The sequence below is a fragment of the Felis catus genome, chromosome C2 (assembly GCF_018350175.1).
Source record: "Felis catus isolate Fca126 chromosome C2, F.catus_Fca126_mat1.0, whole genome shotgun sequence".
Classification (NCBI taxonomy): Eukaryota; Metazoa; Chordata; class Mammalia; order Carnivora; family Felidae; genus Felis; species Felis catus.
Window position 1 is genome coordinate 58,993,421 of NC_058376.1, and position 19,997 is coordinate 59,013,417.

At 40.1% G+C, this 19,997-nt stretch overlaps 1 protein-coding gene across 1 annotated transcript in view; it reads right to left on the bottom strand.

The window, feature by feature from the left end:
• Positions 1-11,053: 11,053 nt before the first annotated feature.
• The window catches only part of CCDC80 (coiled-coil domain containing 80), a 37,143-nt gene continuing 28,199 nt past the window's right edge, over positions 11,054-19,997 (bottom strand). The window contains exons 6-8 of the mRNA XM_003991632.6: positions 15,874-15,977; positions 13,118-13,198; positions 11,054-11,557 (exon numbers count right to left, since the gene is read on the bottom strand). Of these exons, the coding sequence (XP_003991681.2) occupies positions 11,211-11,557; positions 13,118-13,198; positions 15,874-15,977 (532 nt within the window). The 3' untranslated portion in view covers positions 11,054-11,210. The remainder of the gene's footprint in view (positions 11,558-13,117; positions 13,199-15,873; positions 15,978-19,997) is intronic.

A 19,997-nucleotide genomic window follows, 5' to 3' on the forward strand; every position in this document is an offset into this window, starting at 1 on the left:
GGACGGGCAGAGAGAGAGGGAGACACAGAATCCGAAGCAGGTTTCAGGCTCTGAGCTGTCAGCACAGAGCCCGACACGGGGCTCGAACCCATGACCTGTGAGATCATGACCTGAGCTGAAGTCAGACGCTTAACTGACTGAGCCACCCAGGCGCCTCGTGGCAATTCATTTTAAAGGTAAGGAAATCAAGTATAGGAAGACCTCACTTTTGGGAAATATACGAATCATATTGTGGAACAGATAAAATTATAACGTTATTCGCAAAGTTATTGCCTACATTAAATACATTAAGTAGATGTCACTGGTCCACAGAGCTTGATTTTCTTATTTACAAGTACTTTATCTGTAATTATAGGTTTACTTGTGTTAACTGACCAGTTAATGAGAGAGAAAGAGCTGGAACTAAAATGTGAGGTTCTGGTGTGGATGCACTGTACTACTTTGTGGGCACTACTGCTTTAAAAGGAGAATAACTGGAAGGTGAGAGGTCCAGAAACCACATCCTTTCATCTCAGGTGCTACTGGAGTCAAGTGTATGACCTGGGGAGAAGAACAGTTGTCACGTGGAAAAAGTAGTCTTTCCTACTCTAAAGAACCAAACTATAGTGAAAATTATAGGTTGACAGCTAGTCTTTCCTTATATGAAGACTTCCCTAACAAATGACTCTCTTCAACAGTACAAAAGTCCCTCCTGAAGAGTGGTAGAGAGTACTCGTAAATTCTCCATCTCTGAAGTTTTCAGGAGAGATCGTACCATCAGGATGCTTTAGAAGAGGTTCGGTCATTGGTAGAGAAGTTGGCCTAAGTGATTTCTGAAGTCCCTTCTTATTTTTAGATTCTCTGCTAAGCAGTTATGACCTACAGCTAATATGCTGAATCTGCTTTCTTCATAGTTTCTGAATAGCCTTTGGTTGGACCACAAGTGTGGCTTGCAGTGACCTAGTTCCAGCTCTCACTGGCCCTAGGACCCGAGTCCTGAGGGGAAACAGGATGTGGATGCCGGTAGTAGAGAGAAAGATGGCCTAAAGCCAGGATCCCAGATCTGTGGCCAGCTGTGTCCTGCTGCTGTAGGTTTTCATGGTCCACATGCAGAGGGGACTCAGGACTAAACGACTTTGTTTATAACTCCAAGGCTTGCCTCTAAATCCCCATGTGGAAGCCCTGTTGCATGAGCTGGACTAGACTATGTGGAGCTACAGGGAATCCCTTCACTTTTCTGAACGGTCCCAACAGGCTCGACCAAACACAGCCCAGGTCCTCCTCAGTTCTTTTTTACGGTTGTGCTGATTTTTCCCACCAACTCTTACTGCTCCAGTGTGGAGAAGAGGCAGAGAAAGCCAGACTCAAAGGAAAGACACTGGCTTTCCTCCTTCTAACACCCTAGAGCTGACTTTCTGAAATTGAGTAATACATCCTCCTCTTTTAAAAGAAAAAAAAATTCTCACAGAGATCAGCATTGGCTTTTTTCTCCTTTGCTGTTATTTAAATTCATACAAACATAACATGAAGTATAAACTTGCTTATGGTTTTTATATGAAAACCAAAACAAATTTATAAATTAAAATAGAAATGTAGCTATAAAACCAACCAACTTTCAATGCAAATATGAATTTAGTGAGAAGGTGTTGCTCTGCTCAAATAAAATCACAATAACCCCCCCACCAGACCTGCAGAACTTTTGCCCTCCCTTGCTATTTTATTTGCTTCAAGCTCCATCCCGTCTTTGCCAAGATAACTGAAGCCTGCTGACATTGCTAGTAATGCACTTAATCCTGCCGGGATTTATCAGCCCACGTCCCTGACAATCCCATACGGATGTGGTGTGGGTCAAGCTGCCAACTCCCATTGGCCTCGGTGCCCTGGAAAGATATTTAAAACGTCAGCTTTATGTGTTCCCTAAAGTTTTGAAAGAACTCACCCACAGAATTGCCCAGGCTTGGCACTTTTTGAGGAACACTTTTCTCCCCCCACAACATTCTCTATTTATTCCTTGTCCTCCTTCTGGGTCTACTCTCTGTCACTTATGTTTTGCTAAAAAGTCATTCATCCAGATTTTCAAATTTACTTGCATAGGAATCTATGAATTATTCTCAGAATTCTTTTAATTTCCTCTGTTACTGTAGTTGTTTTCTTCCTTAATTGTGTGTGTGAATGGTTTCTCTATAGTCTTTTTAAATAAGTCAACCCGCAGTTTCTAATTTTCATTTTATTGAAGTTTATGTTCCATTTTTCTAAGATTTGTTTTATGTTCTTTTTCCATCTTATGTATTTGAAATACATTCATTCTTTCTTGTTCATTAATGAACACTTTTATAACCAGTAGAAACATTTCTTGGAATGAGTACATATTAGGCCAATCCCCAAAGACTTTAAAATTTGGTACTATGATTATTTTCTAACTAATCTGTTTTGAGCCAAGGGCTGTGGGATTGAGGGATTTTTTTGTTTTGTATTTTTGTTACTTTCTAGTTTTCATACCTTGGTTAGAAAGTGAGAATAGTATTCTTTCCATTGTTAAATGTGTATTTTTACTGTATTAGTAAGTATATTTTGGCTCCTCCTTTAGTATGCAATAATTTTTTGAGAAAGTTGGTATCGGTTTGATGTTTTGAACCAGTTCAAAAGTTTCTTGTAATATTTGAAATTTATTCCACTCACCTTTCTAATCTATTTCATCACTAGCAATTACTTTTACATTTAAAAAAAAAACAAACTTAGGGGTGCCTGGGTGGCTCATTCGGTTAAATGTCCCCCTCTTGGTTTCATCTCAGGTCATGATCTCACAGTTTGATGAGTTTGAGCCCTGAGTCGGGCCTTGTGCTGGCAGTGTGGAGGCTGCTTGGAATTCTCTCTCTCCCTCTCTCTTCCCCTCCCTTGCTCACGCTGTCTCTGTCTCAAAATAAATAAACTTAAAAAAAAAAAGCCAACTTAGAACCTTATTTACACATTTATCAATTTCAAAAGTTAAAATACAGTCACTGACTCCTTTCACTGAGAGTTGAGGAACATAGAATATTGCGTCCTCCCGATTCCCGGTTTTTGTTAACAAGCTCGAGAATTTTCTTTAGGTCTGCTAAACTGTATTTCATCTACTCTAAGATTCATGTTTTTCCGTTACCATCTCTGAAATTGGAATGCCTTAAACAATGGCAGGTTAAACTAGCTGCCACCTTGCAGCGGTGGTGATGAAGTTGTCTGTGCTTGTGTATGCGGGCATTTGGTATGACCAGATGACATTTCAGTCGGCAAACCACTTAAAAACCATTTGAGGAGAGGGTGAGAGCTCTGCTTGTTGTCTGAAAATCTTCCAACAATCCCTCCTGGTAAGATCAGGAACACGTCACCATTGAATTTTGCAAAATGGTTATCAACAGCTTGAAAGTTTTTGGAAACCCTGGAGGCAGTCAAGCAACTTAAGGAATGCTACATCATCATCAGTTCTCTCAAGGGCGCAGAGAACTCTGGAAAACTTCAGACATCTGCAGCTCTGAGCCAGAAAGTGATTCAAAGATCGTTGGCTCAAGATGGGAAGATTCTTTAGAAATAGCTTAATTAATTTATTTAACATACAGCTTTCCTTGTTATGTAACCAGAATATAAAATGTTGTCTTTAAAAGCTCTTTAAGGAAATATGAAAGTAAAACTCCTGAGTCATGAAAAAGAATGTTTAATTGACAGTGTGCTTTCTTAGTGGAGCATAAAATAGTGATTCCTTTTGGAAGCTGTCATAGGCATGTTGCAATTTGGAAGTTCATTAATTTTTTTGTTGTTGTGCTATAACTCTTCTTTCAAGAATTCATAGTTTGCCTTTTAGTTTGTAATCCCAATTATCACAGCTAATTAAACTTAATTTGTTCGTGACATAATTTCCTCATTTATAACTTTTTAATGCTAATTTTTCTCTCAGCTGAAAGCTGACACAAAAGAGGTTTTTCTCTTCTGAAAGAGTTTTTGGCTGATTCACTTCCTGAGGTCTTGGTTTTTTGTTTGTTTGTTTGTTTGGTTTTGTTGTTTTTTTTTTAGCATCTAGCAATTATTTACTAACTGCACACTTTTTCTTGTCATATTGCTCAAACATAGTCATTTAACATAAAGAAAAGCTTGCTTGGAAAATATCTCTATTTTTTTAAATTTTTTAGAGAGATAGAGAGTGAGTGGGGGAGAGGCAGAGAACAAGAGGGAGATGGAGAATCCCAAGCAGGCTTCGCTCTGTCAGAGCAGAGCCTTATGCGGGGCTCGAACTCATGAACTGTGAGATAATAACCTGAGCCGAAATCAAGAGTTGGATGCTTAACTGACTGAGCCACCCAGGTGCCCCTGGAAAACATTTCTTGAGTCACCCGTTTTTTTCTATCAGAAATCTCTTTTTTATTGTTCAGTGTTGCCAAGAAGTTTAATGTTTCCCTGCTATTTTTATTATGCATGGATTTTTTCTCCTTTTGTAGGTGAGTTGTTTTCTTAGACTAAGTGCTTGAATGCCCTTTGTATGAGTCCCTTTTTCAAGGTTTCTGTGTACCCATCTTTAAACAAATTTAACACTCCAAGCAGGCCAAGTACTTGCCACAAAATGGTGGAGGTAGAATCTTCTTTACTTATTTGCTCTTTACCTGAATACTGGGAAGCAGGGACCATAGAAAATTGCGACGAGGGACCTTTGTGATGAGTACTTTTCTTCTGTATTGGATGAAATTTCTGCTTTGAGGGCCAGTTTCAAAAAGTGTCCTGTCTGTGAGGAGGGGAGTTTTAGTTTGTTCCTCTGCTTTAGACGGAGGCCTTGCTTTGGTAAGAAGTCAGATTAAGCAAAGTGCCTTGAAAGCACACAAACTTTCTCTACAGCTGTGAAATCTACTGCTAGAATTTTTATATTACAGACTTCTATATCAAAAAATATTTAATATTATTTTATATCTTATATACATGTTCTATGCTATATAAAATGTTATATTTTGTAAAGTTTTATATATATACACATATGTATACAAATATTACGCATACTTATATACTTATATATAATATAATATATATATACTTAAATATATATGTAATATGTGTATGTCTGTGTATGTATATATACACACAGACATGTATATATGTGTATGTCTGTGTATGTATATATATACATACGTATGTATATATACATATATACGTATATATGTGCATATATATGTACATATATACGTATGTATGTACATATATATATATGTACATACATACGTATATATGTACATATGTACATATATACGTATGTATGTACATATATATATATGTACATACATACGTATATATGTACATATATATATATACATACACAGACATACACATATATACATGTCTGTGTGTATATATACATACACAGACATACACATATATACATATGCACACCACCCTGCAAAGATTTCCCAAATTCATATATTTCAAAGGACTCATCAGACTCCACAGAACACAATTATTTAAAGGCAAAGGATATGGTGTAGCAAGAAAAGGGGAGCAGAGATATTGGAAGTCCAAAAGAGGGCTCTTGACTAAGCTCTGTAGGGTTCTCATCTGTTCATGCAGACCACACTGTCTCCCCTGTCTCCTGCCTGAGCTACCAAGATCTGTGTGAGGAATCTTGACTTTGGGAGAGCTCAAAGCAGAATTTTCCAACACTTTTATGCCTCGCTGGCCATGTAATCAGCTGGGTTTTCTTAATCTTTAGTCCAGTTGGAAACCATCATTAAAGAAGCTGACCCTAGGGATCACCAGAGTGTTCCAGGCTTTAAACAGCACATCATAAATCCCACTGCTCTAATCTTGGCCAAGAGTCAAAAAACAGACATCCTCATGTTCTCAGAGATAAAGAGAAAGCATTTCCAGCCTAGCTGTAAACCAACTCTGTCTTCCATATCTATATACACCCTCACCTCCAAACCACCTTCCTCCCACGGAAGCTAGTTGAATCAGAAGGGGGACAAAAAGGACCCAGCCATATTACCTATCTTTGGGTTCTCAGACAGCTGACCTTTGCATGAGCAATGGACTACAAGTGTATTACTTATCTTTCCTACTGCCCTGTTTCTCCAAGTTGGGGATGGTGAATAGGCACACATTACCAAAGTTCATGCATAAGATTAAGGCCCTTCCCTAGTTTCAATCTTTTTTTTTTTAATACGAAATTTATTGTCAAATTGGTTTCCATACAACACCCAGTGCTCATCCCAACAGGTGCCCTCCTCGATGCCCATCACTCACTTTCCCCTCCCTCCCACCCCCCATCAATCCTCAGTTTGTTCTCAGTTTTGAAGAGTCTCTTATGGTTTGCCTCCCTCCCTCCCTAATCTAGTTTCAATCTTGAGGTAGTTTTCTTCTATAAATTCACTGATGCTTGTTCATTTTGGTTTATTTCAGGGAAAGGGTGGTGTTGACAAATGAATTAATGCCACCATCTTCCCATGGATATCCAGACAACTTCTTAAATCTGGGAGAGGGAAGAAGTTTCTAGGAGAAGCACTTTGAGTACCCAAAGCCCTTGACCTTGGTGACAATAAAGTCAATATGAGGCACTTGCTCACATCACTTGGAGCCTGACTGACAGAGCAATTTATAATTCTAGACTCCAAAAGACTGAAGAACTATCATCACTCATCTTTCCCTGGTCTCTTATTCACCCCTCACCCCCCCCCACCCAAAATGAGGACCTATCATTGATTATCCATACACAGTGTTATATAATTAAATGTATATGACTGTTCTCTACTTGTCTGTGAAGGGAAAAAATTTTTTTCAGTTTTGTGTTCCTGATTTCTAGCAGACTACACAGAAAATAGTATAAAATACAATAAATGTTTGAATCATCGTATAACTTGAGTCTAATCTACAAGCTAGTGTCTTGGATTAAGAACCAGAATGACCAGATGGTTCTTTGCACACATCAAGAATTTCAGCAATCGTGGATCAGGTGTTGCCAAATTTGGGAGTATTCCAGCCTCTGCTTACCCTAGCCTACTTTGGATCTCTAAAGAGTGCTCATCACAAAGAAGTAAGCTAAAGATAGAAAAAAGGACTGGAGGAGACAAATGGAATGATGGTGAAGTCTGCAGGCAGAATTTAATTCTTTCTCTACATTTTTGGGAAGAAAAGTGAGGCTTGCTTCCAGGGATTGGCAATCTTCCAGAAGTGGTTTGTTTCCTACCTCTCTCCTTCAACGATTTTTCTTTGCACTGTAGATATTCCTAGAATGGATGGCACCTTTAGCCTATAAGTTATGCCTAACCAATTGTAGCCATCTCTGAGCCAGAATGGATCATGGGAAAGTGGCCTGGGAAAGGGAAAAGGGCAAGGAGAGATGAAAAAAATTCTTATGTTGGAGGTGGAAAATCAAAGAAAATGTTGCCCAGAGTCACTTTTAGTTCTTTAAAATCACCCCACCCCTTCACCCAGCATCTCTGGTAATATCTGGTGGTAATATTGAAGGTCTCTGAAGTTTGTCCAGGGATTGCCCAGTTTGTAGAAGCTTCAGGATATCGGAGAGGTGATGCATGCAGTGACCACATTAGGTAATTGTGTTGGAGAACAAGTGTGTGCTTTGTTGGAGGGATTCCTTCAATGTTCAGGATGCTCAGTCTTTGCCAGCCTGAGTGTCCTTGGAAGCTCCAGTCTGGCTGTGTGGAGATGATGAAGGTTTCTCTGTTAGAGGTGATAAGCCCCTTGGGTCTCAGCTGGAAAAGTGCACCATGCTGGAAAGAAGTTAATACGTTTTCCTGTTCCCATAAAAATCTGGAACTGGAATCTGAACTATGAAGTCTGGATTCTCTAAGAGTTTAAATCTCTTGAGTTTAGCATCCTGCTTCCTAAAGGTGAAAGGAAGATTCAAAATACCATGGAGTTAGACAAGAACTTATATAATCTATTCCTACTCTCTCATTTTGTAGATGTGGCACTGAGTCACAAAGGTAAAGTGACTTGCCTCAGGTCACACACGGACTATGGCAGAGCATGGACCAGCTATTTTCCTAAGTCCAGTGGCCATTTTATGACACTACTGAATTCTATAACAACTGGCCCTTTGCCTCTCACTGCCCTAAACTTCGTTCCTGAGTTCCTAATATATCTGAAACTAAGAGAAAGTCTGGCATTGGGTCTTTGCACCAGCTTTGAGAGAACTAAAGAGAAGTAGTTAGCATTTAACTGTCCTTCACTTTGTCATGAAGTTGAGAGTACTCATCAACCACCTCCACTATCTGCACACCTCAAACCATTAAGTACAGAGCAGCCAAGAAGAAGAAAGGGGGAAAGGAAAGCAATCCTGCAGGAAAATGGGAGTTAATGGCTGAAAAACAGAGGTTCTTTTCAAGACACTTCTCTTTTTCTGGAATTTCCATACATTATTGAATACTGAGATCATCAGTCACGGCCCATTGAGCCATTATTCACCCTAGTCTTGAGTTGTTTTTATCACCAAGGCTCTAGAAGTCCAGAAGGTGTGAACTTCAATATTAACCATACTCCAGAAGATGAGACCAGCTGGGTTCTACAGATTCTACTGTGTCTGGACTGCCTGTAGCAGGGGAAGGATTTCTCTGCTGAATTAATATTCACCTCAGAGCCTTGGGATTTCTCCAGTGAAAAACAATTCCTGGAAGTTTAGGGAAGAATTGTAACAACCAGTAGCTTTGTCTTCCTCAGAGTCTTCCGGATTTCCCTAACTCTACTGGGTGCTTTTCTTTCTAAATACCATAATTCTACAATAATTCTCAAAAACTATACTGTCTTTGTTGCTGTTATTTGGAATGAAGTGCTTTTATGAAAACAAAACCAAACAAAACCAAACAAAAAACAACACCCAGATTTCAAACAACCTGATCTATATGCCCTGAAGACAGAGATTCAGGATACCAAATTCTCTAATCCTCGCATTTACTGAAATATACTTTGTGTTTTTCCAGATTATGGGATTTGAGGACATTTACCAACAGCATCTTCCTCTACACGTGGCTCAGTCCCTTTGCTGAGCTATGGCTTATTCTACCACACTCCAAATGATGATTCATGGCTTCTTGGCCTGTGCACAAAAGGAAACAGTTTAGATACATTGCTAATTGTTATTTCAGTGCCAGTGAAAAATAATCTCAGGTAATGAAAACAGTGTTGTCTTTCTTTGGTTGTGGAAGCTAGAACTTTATTAATGTTATTATATAAGTAAATTGTCTATTATTATCTACTTAGTTTCCTCGGGAGCTGAATCTCCCTCGTTACTATAGTTCCTGAAATTGACACTATGTGGACCCCTTACTTAGAATTTGTCCCTATGTAATCTCAGAAGCGATGGCAAAGACACCCATTTTTATTGGGGATTTTAAGCTGTCCATCACCTTGGCAAAAATTTAAGAGCAATTACATAATCCTGCTTCTCCCACCTGCCCACTTCGAACAGCTGGTATATACTCTTCTAAAGGGAGAGAGGAAGTGGGGCACCTGGGTGGCTCAGTAGGTTGAGCGTCCAACTTCAGCTCAGGTCATGATCTCACGGTTCATGAGTTTGAGCCCCGTGTCGGGCTCTATGCTGACAGCTCAGAGCCTGAAGCCTGCTTCAGATTCTGTGTCTCCCTCTCTCTGCCCCTCCCCTGCTCATGCTCTGTGTGTGTCTCTCTCTCAAACAAGGAATACACAATAATAAATAAATAAATAAATAAATGGAGAGAGGAAGAAAGCTCTTCACGATGGAAGAGGGGTGGAGGTGGAAACATAATTTACACAGTAAGAGAACTGTGTTCTAAAGTCACTTGAACTGCCTGGGCCTCAGTTGCCTATAAAACAAGTAAGAACGAATGGGATCTTCATGGAGAATGAAGGGCAAAACAAGTAGTTTCTCAAGTTCATTGAGCTACAAATTCTACTTTTACAATACAATTATTTATAACCGAGTCCAGATGATGTAAAGACAGATTTGTACAAATAGGCACAGATAAATGAATAGCAAATATTCACATGCGGCTTGAATGCAGTTATTAATATCTATGCTCATTAGAGTTAACAACCAATACTAAGATGATTTGCAGGATTAGTCATTAATAACAGTGGCAAAAAAAAAAAAAAAAAAAGCATCCCCACTACTGATAGAGGCTGGGGCTGTTAGGATGCTAAATGCCTGGGAATTGGACTGACTGCCTCAAGGCAAGTTCATAGATCTTAGTACTATTGTATTTGTTGAAAAAGAAAAAGTAGAAAAGAAGGAGGGGAAAGAGGGTAGGGGGAAGAGAGGATATTTAGTTTGAATTGCCATATCTAAAAAACAAATGCTCTTTTTCAAAGATAGAGAATCTATTTTTCACCCCAGCTACGCGTGTATCCATTGTAACTTAGTAACATTTTCCTCTGAAAATAGAAAGAACCCTTGGGTGTAATCTTCTTTGTAATTTTCTTATATGAGATGCCACTATGGTAATAGACCCCTTAACAAGTAAGTACAGGGGTGTCAGGTGTGAGGGGGTCAAGGTTTTCCATGCCAGGAATTCACGGCATCTGCTAAAACTCTGGAAGTATCATGTCTGGCTGCCGTGCCAGGTTCTGGTGGTGATTCAGGGATTGCTTTTCCGGGCCCTCTCATCTATTTCTGAAAAGACAATAAGAGAAACAGGGCAGGAAATGGCTCTGATAGCAAAGCTGGATTTGGTGCATTTCCTGGCTTTGGTGGCCAATATCATTGGACTCCTGTGGTATCAAGCTTTATGAAAGAAACTAACAATAGGAAGCAGGGCCATCTCAATCACTTTTAGACTGACATTTCCAAAAGTGTTAAGAAGCTATTTCCTCTGTTACATGTGATCAGATGTTTCCTGAAAACATCTGTGCTGTGGTCCTTAATTTCTTTAACAATCAGTTTTACTTGCCAATTAATACTTTTAAAAAGTAAATAAGAGGTATTAATACTTTTATATAGAATTATGTGTCCCAAATAATGTCTATCATGTAAAAAAGGGAAGTGTCCGTTCAGCACCAGGTCCCCACCAGTTAGAGAAACAAACAATTCTTTTAAACATCTTTATGATTTAAGGTTTCAATAACAACTCACAAGTAGGCAAAAGTTTGCTATTTATTTAATCTTGGAAGAACACAGAAAGAAAAAGGCAGGGAATGTAGGCAGTGTGGAAGAACTCCTTTGCATAGCTGGCCACTTGTGGCTTTAACAGCTGCAGGGGGAACTGGCTGGGGCTACGGTTACGTGTTTCTGTTCAGTAAGGATAGCCATGGTGGTAACTCTCATGATGACGGTGGTCATCCTGGTAACCATCCTGATATCCTTGGTGGTAGCTATGGTAACCGTAGCCTGCGTACTCATCTTCTGGGCAGCGCATCCCCAGTGACTGCTGAATGGCCATTTCCTGTCTCCGGAGTTGCATCGAATCAATTAAATCATACACAATCACCATGGACCACATTGGGGAAGGATACCAGGATTTGACATTTCCATCTTTTCCAACTAGAAGCATGGAGAAGTACTCCGGGCTCACTTGAAAATAGTTACGGATGTCTTTCACCAAGTGGGCTGATATGTCTTCTCGCTCCACAACAGAACTCCCTAGAAGAGGGTTAAAAAAGTTGTTAGTGGATTGAAGAGTCACCACTCAAGCAACCATCTAAATGAGAAGAAATCACTATGAGAATAGACAGAGGACACATGAGTCTATTCCCTTTGGTTCAAAATCCAATTAAAGAAGGTTGCCGGGGTTTTCCACTAGAAATTAAATGTCCCTAATGTTCTGCAACATTATTAGCATCAAACTTTAGGACACATGATGTCTCTTTTATAGGAATGTTACAAAATATAAAACCAGTCCTCTAATTTAATTCTGGCAAGATCAACTTCTTTCAAGTTTGTCATGAACAAAGATTATATTGTTTGTATTACTAAGTTTATTACCAATTAGCTTAGTTACTTCTTTGCAAGTATGGATTTCCTTTTGATACTGTGGTTTTTATAACAAAAAGCTTATTTTCTTGTCATAGGGGGAAAATACCAATTATATAAGATGTGAATAAATGTATTTAAACTATTATGGTCAGTGAAAAGAAGAGGGGGAATGGGGAGGGTGCTGAGGCCTTCTGGGCCAAGGACTTTATGCACATTATCTCATGTGAATAGCTTGATCTTGGAAAGAAGAACTGATTTGCTTTCTGAAAACTTTAATCGCTAGTCATTTTTTTTTACAGCGTTTCTGAGCCTTTCAAGCATTTGTCCTCATGTGCTGAGAGGGAGTCAGTAAGATATGACCCATGTGCCTCATAAAATTATTGTGGGAATTAAATGAGATTACATAGATAAAAATGCTTTGTAAATCATAAAGTCCTATACAGACAGAAAGCATTATTCTAGTCAAGAAAATGGATATTTTTACTGTCATTTTTGAATTATTTTATATAAAGAACAATATTAGTGAGTGCACTCTACTTCCTGTGTGCACACGTGCACACACAGGTGCATACACACACGAGGTAGGTGGATTTGTGAACTGCGTTCACCTTAGAGGCACACCTGCTGCTTGCATATAGTTTAATATAATTTAATAGAACTTAAAATTTTTTATTTTTTTTAAAGTTTTTTTTTTTAATGGTTTTATTTATTTCTGAGACAGAGACAGAGCATGAGCAGGGGAGGGGCAGAGAGAGAGGGGGAGACACAGAATCTGAAGGGGGCTCCAGGCTCCGAGCTGTCAGCACAGAGCTTGATGCGGGGCTCAAGCTCACGGATTGTGAGATCATGACCTGAGCTGAAGTCGGACCCCTAACCAACTGAGCCACCCAGGTGCCCCTAAAATTTTTTAAATATTTATTTATTTACTGGAGAGAGAGAGAGAAAGAGACAGAGAGAGAGACAGAGAGAGACAGAGAGAGAGAGAGGGAGAGAGAGAGAGAGAGATAGAACACAAGCGGAGGAGGGGCAGAGAGAGAGGGAGACACAGAATCTGAAGCAGGCTCCAGGCTCTGAGCTGTCAGCACAGAGCCTAATGCAGGGCTCGAACTCATGGACTGCGAGATCAGGACCTGAACTGAAGTCGGACGCTGAACTGACTGAGCCACCCAGGCATCCCTAACAGAACTTAAAAGGAGTTCATACTGTTTTAAAATAACAGCACTTTACCGTTAATTGGGAACAGTTCTAAAACTCCCCCAATCTCCTCTCCAACCCCTAAAAGTTTCAGAATGGTTATGTGACGCAGACCTGAAAGAAAAAAGAAAGCCATAGAATTGGTAAATCATCTTTTACTTCCAAAGGCCAACATCTGACAATTAGAAATTTCTACCTTAAAAACAATATAGAACATAACCTGATTAGGTAAAACAATTCATCTTTCCCCATAAAAAAGTAATCAGATACTTCGAAAACCTTGAAAAACACCAATTGCAGATTTAGGATTATCAACAGGGTCAGGTGTGGGTTGGTTTGCTTTGGTTTGTAGATTGAAACAAAAGAATCTGCTCTTAAACTGTGCTTCTATTAAATAACAAAACAAAAATGAAGCCATCAGAACATTAAAACGTCTGGGATAATCTGAGCCAATTAGCATTCTGGAAAAAGAGTCATTCCTGAAGTTTCAATACTCACACGGATAATTCAACTGTCTTAGAGAAAAGACTGCAGAACCCATGTATTGGGAGTGTCAGAGGAAGAGTTCTGGCTTCCTCGCACAGAAGTTTGTCAGCTTAAAGGGGCAGTTTCTTATCACTTATTTAGAGGATTCAAAGAAGCGCTTAAGCAAGCACAGCTTGGCTTCCCACCCTCAGCTAAAGTTTCAGGAAAGGAGAGAAGGTCATGCCTTGGTAGCTTGTTGGAATTCTTTTGAAGATGAAGTACATGTGAAGGGGTTCAGGAGAGAAAACCTAGGAGGACAAGGGGGCTGTCAGTTCATCATATCAAGATTTCATGGTGTTAGACAAAATGCCAACCTTGTCAGGGTCATAACTGGGGACTATGAATATGAATTTTGATGGTGCTTATTGTTCAGGGGAGAAAACTGAAAGCTGTCGGGGTAGGGCTGTTTTAAGGAGGAGCTAAAATTCAAGCAAAAGGCTATTCCTAAAAAAAAAAAGAAAGAAAAAAAAAAAGAGTTTGTGGTCTTTGCTCTTCTCCCAGAGAAGTGAAGCATTCTGTTCTGCATGTTGTTGAGTCATGTTTTCTAAAGGGAAGATCACGAATTTCATTATTCCCGGAAAATATGACTTGTTTACATTTCCTGTATATTACAAAAGGGTTTGCTTACACTAATGTGATTTAGGTTCTGTGTGCGTAGATTAAAAATGAAACACCACCTAATAACTGCTCCAAAGATGTCTTGAGAAAATTAATAATCCACGATTTTATTTATATTCTTATTGTGAAGAGTCATTAACTGCTCTAAGAACTTCTGTCTTACCTAGTAACGTTGGTGGTTCTAAATAATTTAAAATATGCTTAACAATACCAAAAAATCTTATATATTATTATAAAATTTTAAATTATTTGATAATAGGAGTATACATAAAAATTCACGACTTTTCTAGTTGTTCTTACTATTATGAACTTGTTTTCTGCTTGCTTGTGTGTGTTATTATTTCACATCTTAAAACTGAAATGTATTTATAATTTCTAGGTACTGTGTCATAGCAGGGACCCAGGCTCTGTTAATGCTTTACAAAACCTACACCCTCATCTTTTTATAAATCAGGCACAGTTTTGTAACTAATAAATGATTCTTCTTCCTAACAGAAGTATCAAAATAATGCTGATTCATCTGGTTTCCAATTAGGAATTTAAAAATTTTTTTTTCAACGTTTTATTTATTTTTGGGACAGAGAGAGACAGAGCATGAGCATGAACAGGGGAGGGGCAGAGAGAGAGGGAGACACAGAATCGGAAACAGGCTCCGAGCCATCAGCCCAGAGCCCGACGCGGGGCTCGAACTCACGGACCGCGAGATCGTGACCTGGCTGAAGTCGGACGCTTAACCGACTGCGCCACCCAGGCGCCCCAAGGAATTTTTAAAATCTGTGGCTCCTAGCTACTTTTCCACCCCTCTAACAACTGTTCAAATTCTTCCTCTGCAGAAGTGTATTTTAAATGAGACTTCAGTTGTGAGTTCCACTTTTGAAATTGCCCTTAGCTCCTTGGTTCACCATTGAACTTAGTAATAAGGTCTATGCATAATAACCATTCATTTTCCTTTCTGTATGTCCATATTCAAAATGATACTTTAGGTCACCAAGATAGTCATTTTGGTAAAGAAAGCAAATGTTACTTTTCAAAACACTAAGCAGTTCACTACAAAAAATAAATAAATAATAAACTATGTTTCTCTTTGACCTACTTGTCTTAAAAATAAGATTCTGTTTAAGAGACCTTGCTGTCTCTTAAAAAGCAAAATCCTTTCTGAGGGAATGGCAATATAGTACAGTTTACTTCCATTAATATATTAATTCTCAAAGCCATTCATGTTTTTACAAAAGGCATTTCATCTATGGAGAAGTACCGCCCCCCCAATGTTTTTACCTAAGTATTATCTAAGTAAATGATGATATCTGAGGTTTATAATGTTGAGACAAGTTTTAACAAATCAAACAAGAAGGCACATAGCACAGATCACTGAAAGTAAAACAGTAGTTATTTTCAAACACTTCAGTGAAGAATCCAAGGGGGGAAAATATTGAGAAAAAAAAAGAAAGAAAACAAAAAAAAGACTCCAGTGGACTAAAGCTTGAGTCTGAAAGCAACTTTATACTCAACACAATTGAGTAAGTGTCTGGGAATCTCCAGTCTGGACTGAGGAATATTTGGATGATCTAAGCTTCTATGTTCCATTTTAGAATTGACCAGGAAGAGAGTGGTATGGGAAAACGGTGATGACGAAGCTTCCCACTCACCAAAATTGCAGGCCTGGCCACTGAGGGCCGAGAGCTGCTGTGAATAGGCCCAGTCTTCATCATTAGGGGCAGAGATCACCAGCAACCGCCTCCTCCATCGGAACCTGGAACAGACAGGAGGCCGTGATTACTGCTTCAAACAATAGAGGCTAGTGTAAGAAAGCAGACTCGCTTTGGCTTCGGGTTTTCCTGTGCCCAGAATATAAAACACCGGCCCTTAGAAGCATCTCCTAGCACATAAAAGTCATTAAACTGCATTTCCACATTTCTTGTTCTCTTTCCGTTGTAACTTCATGGTCTGCTGACTGTGGCATTTGCACGAAACATCAGGCGTGAGTCTGGCCACCGTGCCCGAAGAAGTCACTTCCGGAGACTCGGAGTTTTAGACGCAATGAGGACTGGCCCAAATCGTTATGTTATGTTGTAGCCACAGAAACAGGGAATCCAAAGAAAACTGAAGAAAACTCACAATCTAATAGAGTTTGCTCAGGCTTGGAGGGGGTTAAGAATCAAACGTATGGACTGGAAACAGAGTAGAAAAAAGAGAACTAAGTTTTAAGGCGGTGACAGTGACAGGAAGAAGGAAAGTGGCAAAGCGGTTCCAGGGGCCAAGGAGAATTCCTGGGAAAACAAAGCCCTGTGTGCCTTTCTCAGTAGCCAGTTGTTCTTCCAGAGGCAAATGCAAGTCCTAAAACACAGCCTACTCTCATTAGTAAGACCCAACATTATAGAGTCCTCTGTGAAGTGGGATGGGGCTACATCTCGAGCCTAGGACCGTAGCATATATAACAAACTTGCTGCTCCAACACAGTAGGGTAGTAGAAAGAGCTTTTGTCTTGTAACCTAGAAACCCGAGTTCATGTTTTGTCACTGCTACTTTTTGGGTTCCTTGAGCACATCGCTGAGTTCATCTGAGTCTCAGTTTTTCCTTATCTCTAGAATGAAAAATAGCATCAGCTTCAAAGAGGTATTATAAGACTTAAGCTAAAATCTGTCAGTGTAAGTTATTCATGTGATGACATGGGTATAGATGGTGGCTTAATCCGTGGGCTTCTTAGATGTAGACGTTTGTCCGTTAATAGACCTTGGACGTTTGTCTCCCATGCCATATGATAACTTAGTCAATCCTCATGTTTGTGTATCATTTCACAGCTCACGTTCATCTATACTGACAACATTAGAGGTCAGTGAAGGCACAGCTTATTGTCTTCATTGTACAGATGACAAAATGGGGCTTAGAGAAGTAACCTGCCTAACTAGTACATCTAAGAGGTGGTACCAAAATAAGATTTCTCTGACTCCCAGGCCAATGGTTTCCCTAGTTTATCCCCCTCAGAGATCCTGAGGCTTGGCTCATACAGTCAGGGTCCCACAGGAGATACGAAGGAGAGAGGGAATGCATCCCAGGGGCAACTGTATGGAGTTATCTCAAACTCCACCTTCACTGGAGGAGGGGTTTTGCTTTCTGCCTACTGTGCAGACCCCTGTGGGGTGTTAGTACACTCACTGAGCTGGAAGCCACTCGATTTTATTTGTGACTTCTCTCCCTATGCTCATTCTAGCCTCACAGCGAACATGAGAGTTTTCAACCCCGAAGAAAACGGCCTCTTGGGGGAAGAGTGGTTTGGGTGAATGAGAGAAAATGATAGTCTGATGAAATACAACCTCTGAATGGACGCCTGTAGGAAGGCTCGCCAAGAACTGCTTACTGTGACATTACATTTGCTTCCTCTGCTTGTTTCTCTTCAAAGGGAAAGAAAAACTAAAATCTCCACTGAGGATAGGGAGATGAGTGTATCTGGCACGGAGGAGGGGAGAGGAGTGTCTGAGATTGTCCGAGGTCTCCCGGGAAAGGGAACAGTGATCACAAACATGGTCTCCTGTACTCTCCCGGCTTCCTTAGGAGGCATGCCAGCCCAGCTCTGGCCCCCCAGCCAGCATCCAAACCAGGCCAGCCTTCCTGGCCTCACACAGAGCTGTAGGGTATCCTGGAAGGAGCTATTTTGGGTGAGGTATATTTTGGCTTGTTTACCTGTGTGCACCACTGAATGCTGTCCTGATCGGATGGGGACAGGATCTGAGACTCCCTGTCGCAGACAGAACCAGGCAAAGGTCATTCCCCCTAAGTAATGATTCTTTCTCCCACGGATCTTCACATTGAGACACAAGACTCCAGCTCACAACACTGAAGGAAATAACTTCTAAAGGATGTAACAAGAGATGTCAGTGTGGCCCAGATCCCTATTTCGGGCAAATAGTTTTTCTGTCACTTTAACTTATCAGTAAATAAAAATTCTATGAGCTGTGTGTGTGTTTACTCCCCTTAACTGGCATTCCCAGATTAGTGTGCATTTGCCAGTCTTTGGGGCTTCTGTCTCAGAGGAACGTAATTATAGCCTGAACCAGATGAGTGTCACTAAAGACCAGACTGGCTTTAGAGTCTGGTCAGCTGAAACCAGGCTGTATAGACTCACCAACAACTCAGCAAATTTGAAGGAAAATTCCCATTTGGATACTCATTTATTTATAGAACTGCTATTTAAATTTTTTTTTTCCTTCAGTTCTCTTTGCCTGGGTTTCAATCCTGAGGTGTTTACTAAGTTTCCTCCTACCTCTTCCTTCATGACAAAATTCTCTAACTAGCAGCTGATTAACTGGTCCCAATACTAATAGCCAGCATTTATCGATTACTTACTTTGTACTAGGTCATGGGCCATTGTTGTGAATTTACTTTTCACAACTCTTAAGAATAAATACGTTTCTTATCTGCCTTTCGCAAAGGAGAAAACTAAAGCCTGGAGAAGTTAAGTAATCAGCCCAAGGTCACACAGTCAATAAATGAAGAAACCAGGAATCAAACTCAGGGCTGTCTGACTCAAACCTTTAGGTTATACACAACTCCACATTAATTTTTAAGATCAACGATAATCATCAGCACAGTGATTTCATGAGTTGTGACCACAAATCATGCATAGCTACAGGACATCTAAATTATAATCATATCCATCCTGAGTATCCACAACAGATGCATGTTCCTAAAACAGTACGGAATATGAAAGCCCGTAAGGTTCTGACATTAGAAAGGAGATACATTTACACATCACAGTGCCCTAACCAGTACAAAAGACTTTAGAGGCAAAATGTGGGTACAAGTCTTAAAAATCAAAGATATGCCGGGGCGCCTGGGTGGCTCAGTCGGTTAAGCGGCCGACTTCGGCTCAGGTCACGATCTCGCGGTCCGTGGGTTCGAGCCCCGCGTCGGGCTCTGTGCTGGCAGCTCAGAGCCTGGAGCCTGTTTCAGATTCTGTGTCTCCCTCTCGCTGACCCTCCCCTGTTCATGCTCTCTGTCTCAAAAATAAATAAAACGCTAAAAAAAAATTAAAAAAAAAAAAAGATGTGCCAAATTCAAATCAGTTATCAACTGGAATGAGCACTGCAAGCTTCGGGTGTGAGCAAAATTGAGATAATGTCAGGCTTTCCCTGTCATGTTCTGAAACCCATGACACGGTGATTATAAAAAAGGCAGCCTGCCTGGGGATGGTAAGAAAAATCAGGATGTCTGTAGCTGCAGCTCTCAGGGCTGGCCCAAATCCTTGGTTATAAATAACATCAATGGGGGTGCCTGGGTGGCGCAGTCGGTTAAGCGTCCGACTTCAGCCAGGTCACGATCTCGCGGTCCGTGAGTTCGAGCCCCGCGTCAGGCTCTGGGCTGATGGCTCAGAGCCTGGAGCCTGTTTCCGATTCTGTGTCTCCCTCTCTCTCTGCCCCTCCCCCGTTCATGCTCTGTCTCTCTCTGTCCCAAAAATAAATAAACGTTGAAAAAAAAAATTAAAAAAAAAAAAGTATTCATAAATAACATCAATGGACTGGGTAGTAACTGCCTGCTGTAGAGGTTGGGCAACCTGAGTTTACGAGGTTGGTTCAGCAGGTATGCATCTTATAGTCCTGGAAGATTTAGAATTAAGAAGAGCAAGTTTTCAAAGAATCAATCATAGTGATAATTTATACTTCTAAGAACGATCCTGGTCTTCTTTATATACACAATATACGTACTTGTGAAACTTAAGAGAATTTGGCTCAATAAAATGACAACCTTGAAACTTTAAATTAGAATTTATAATTGA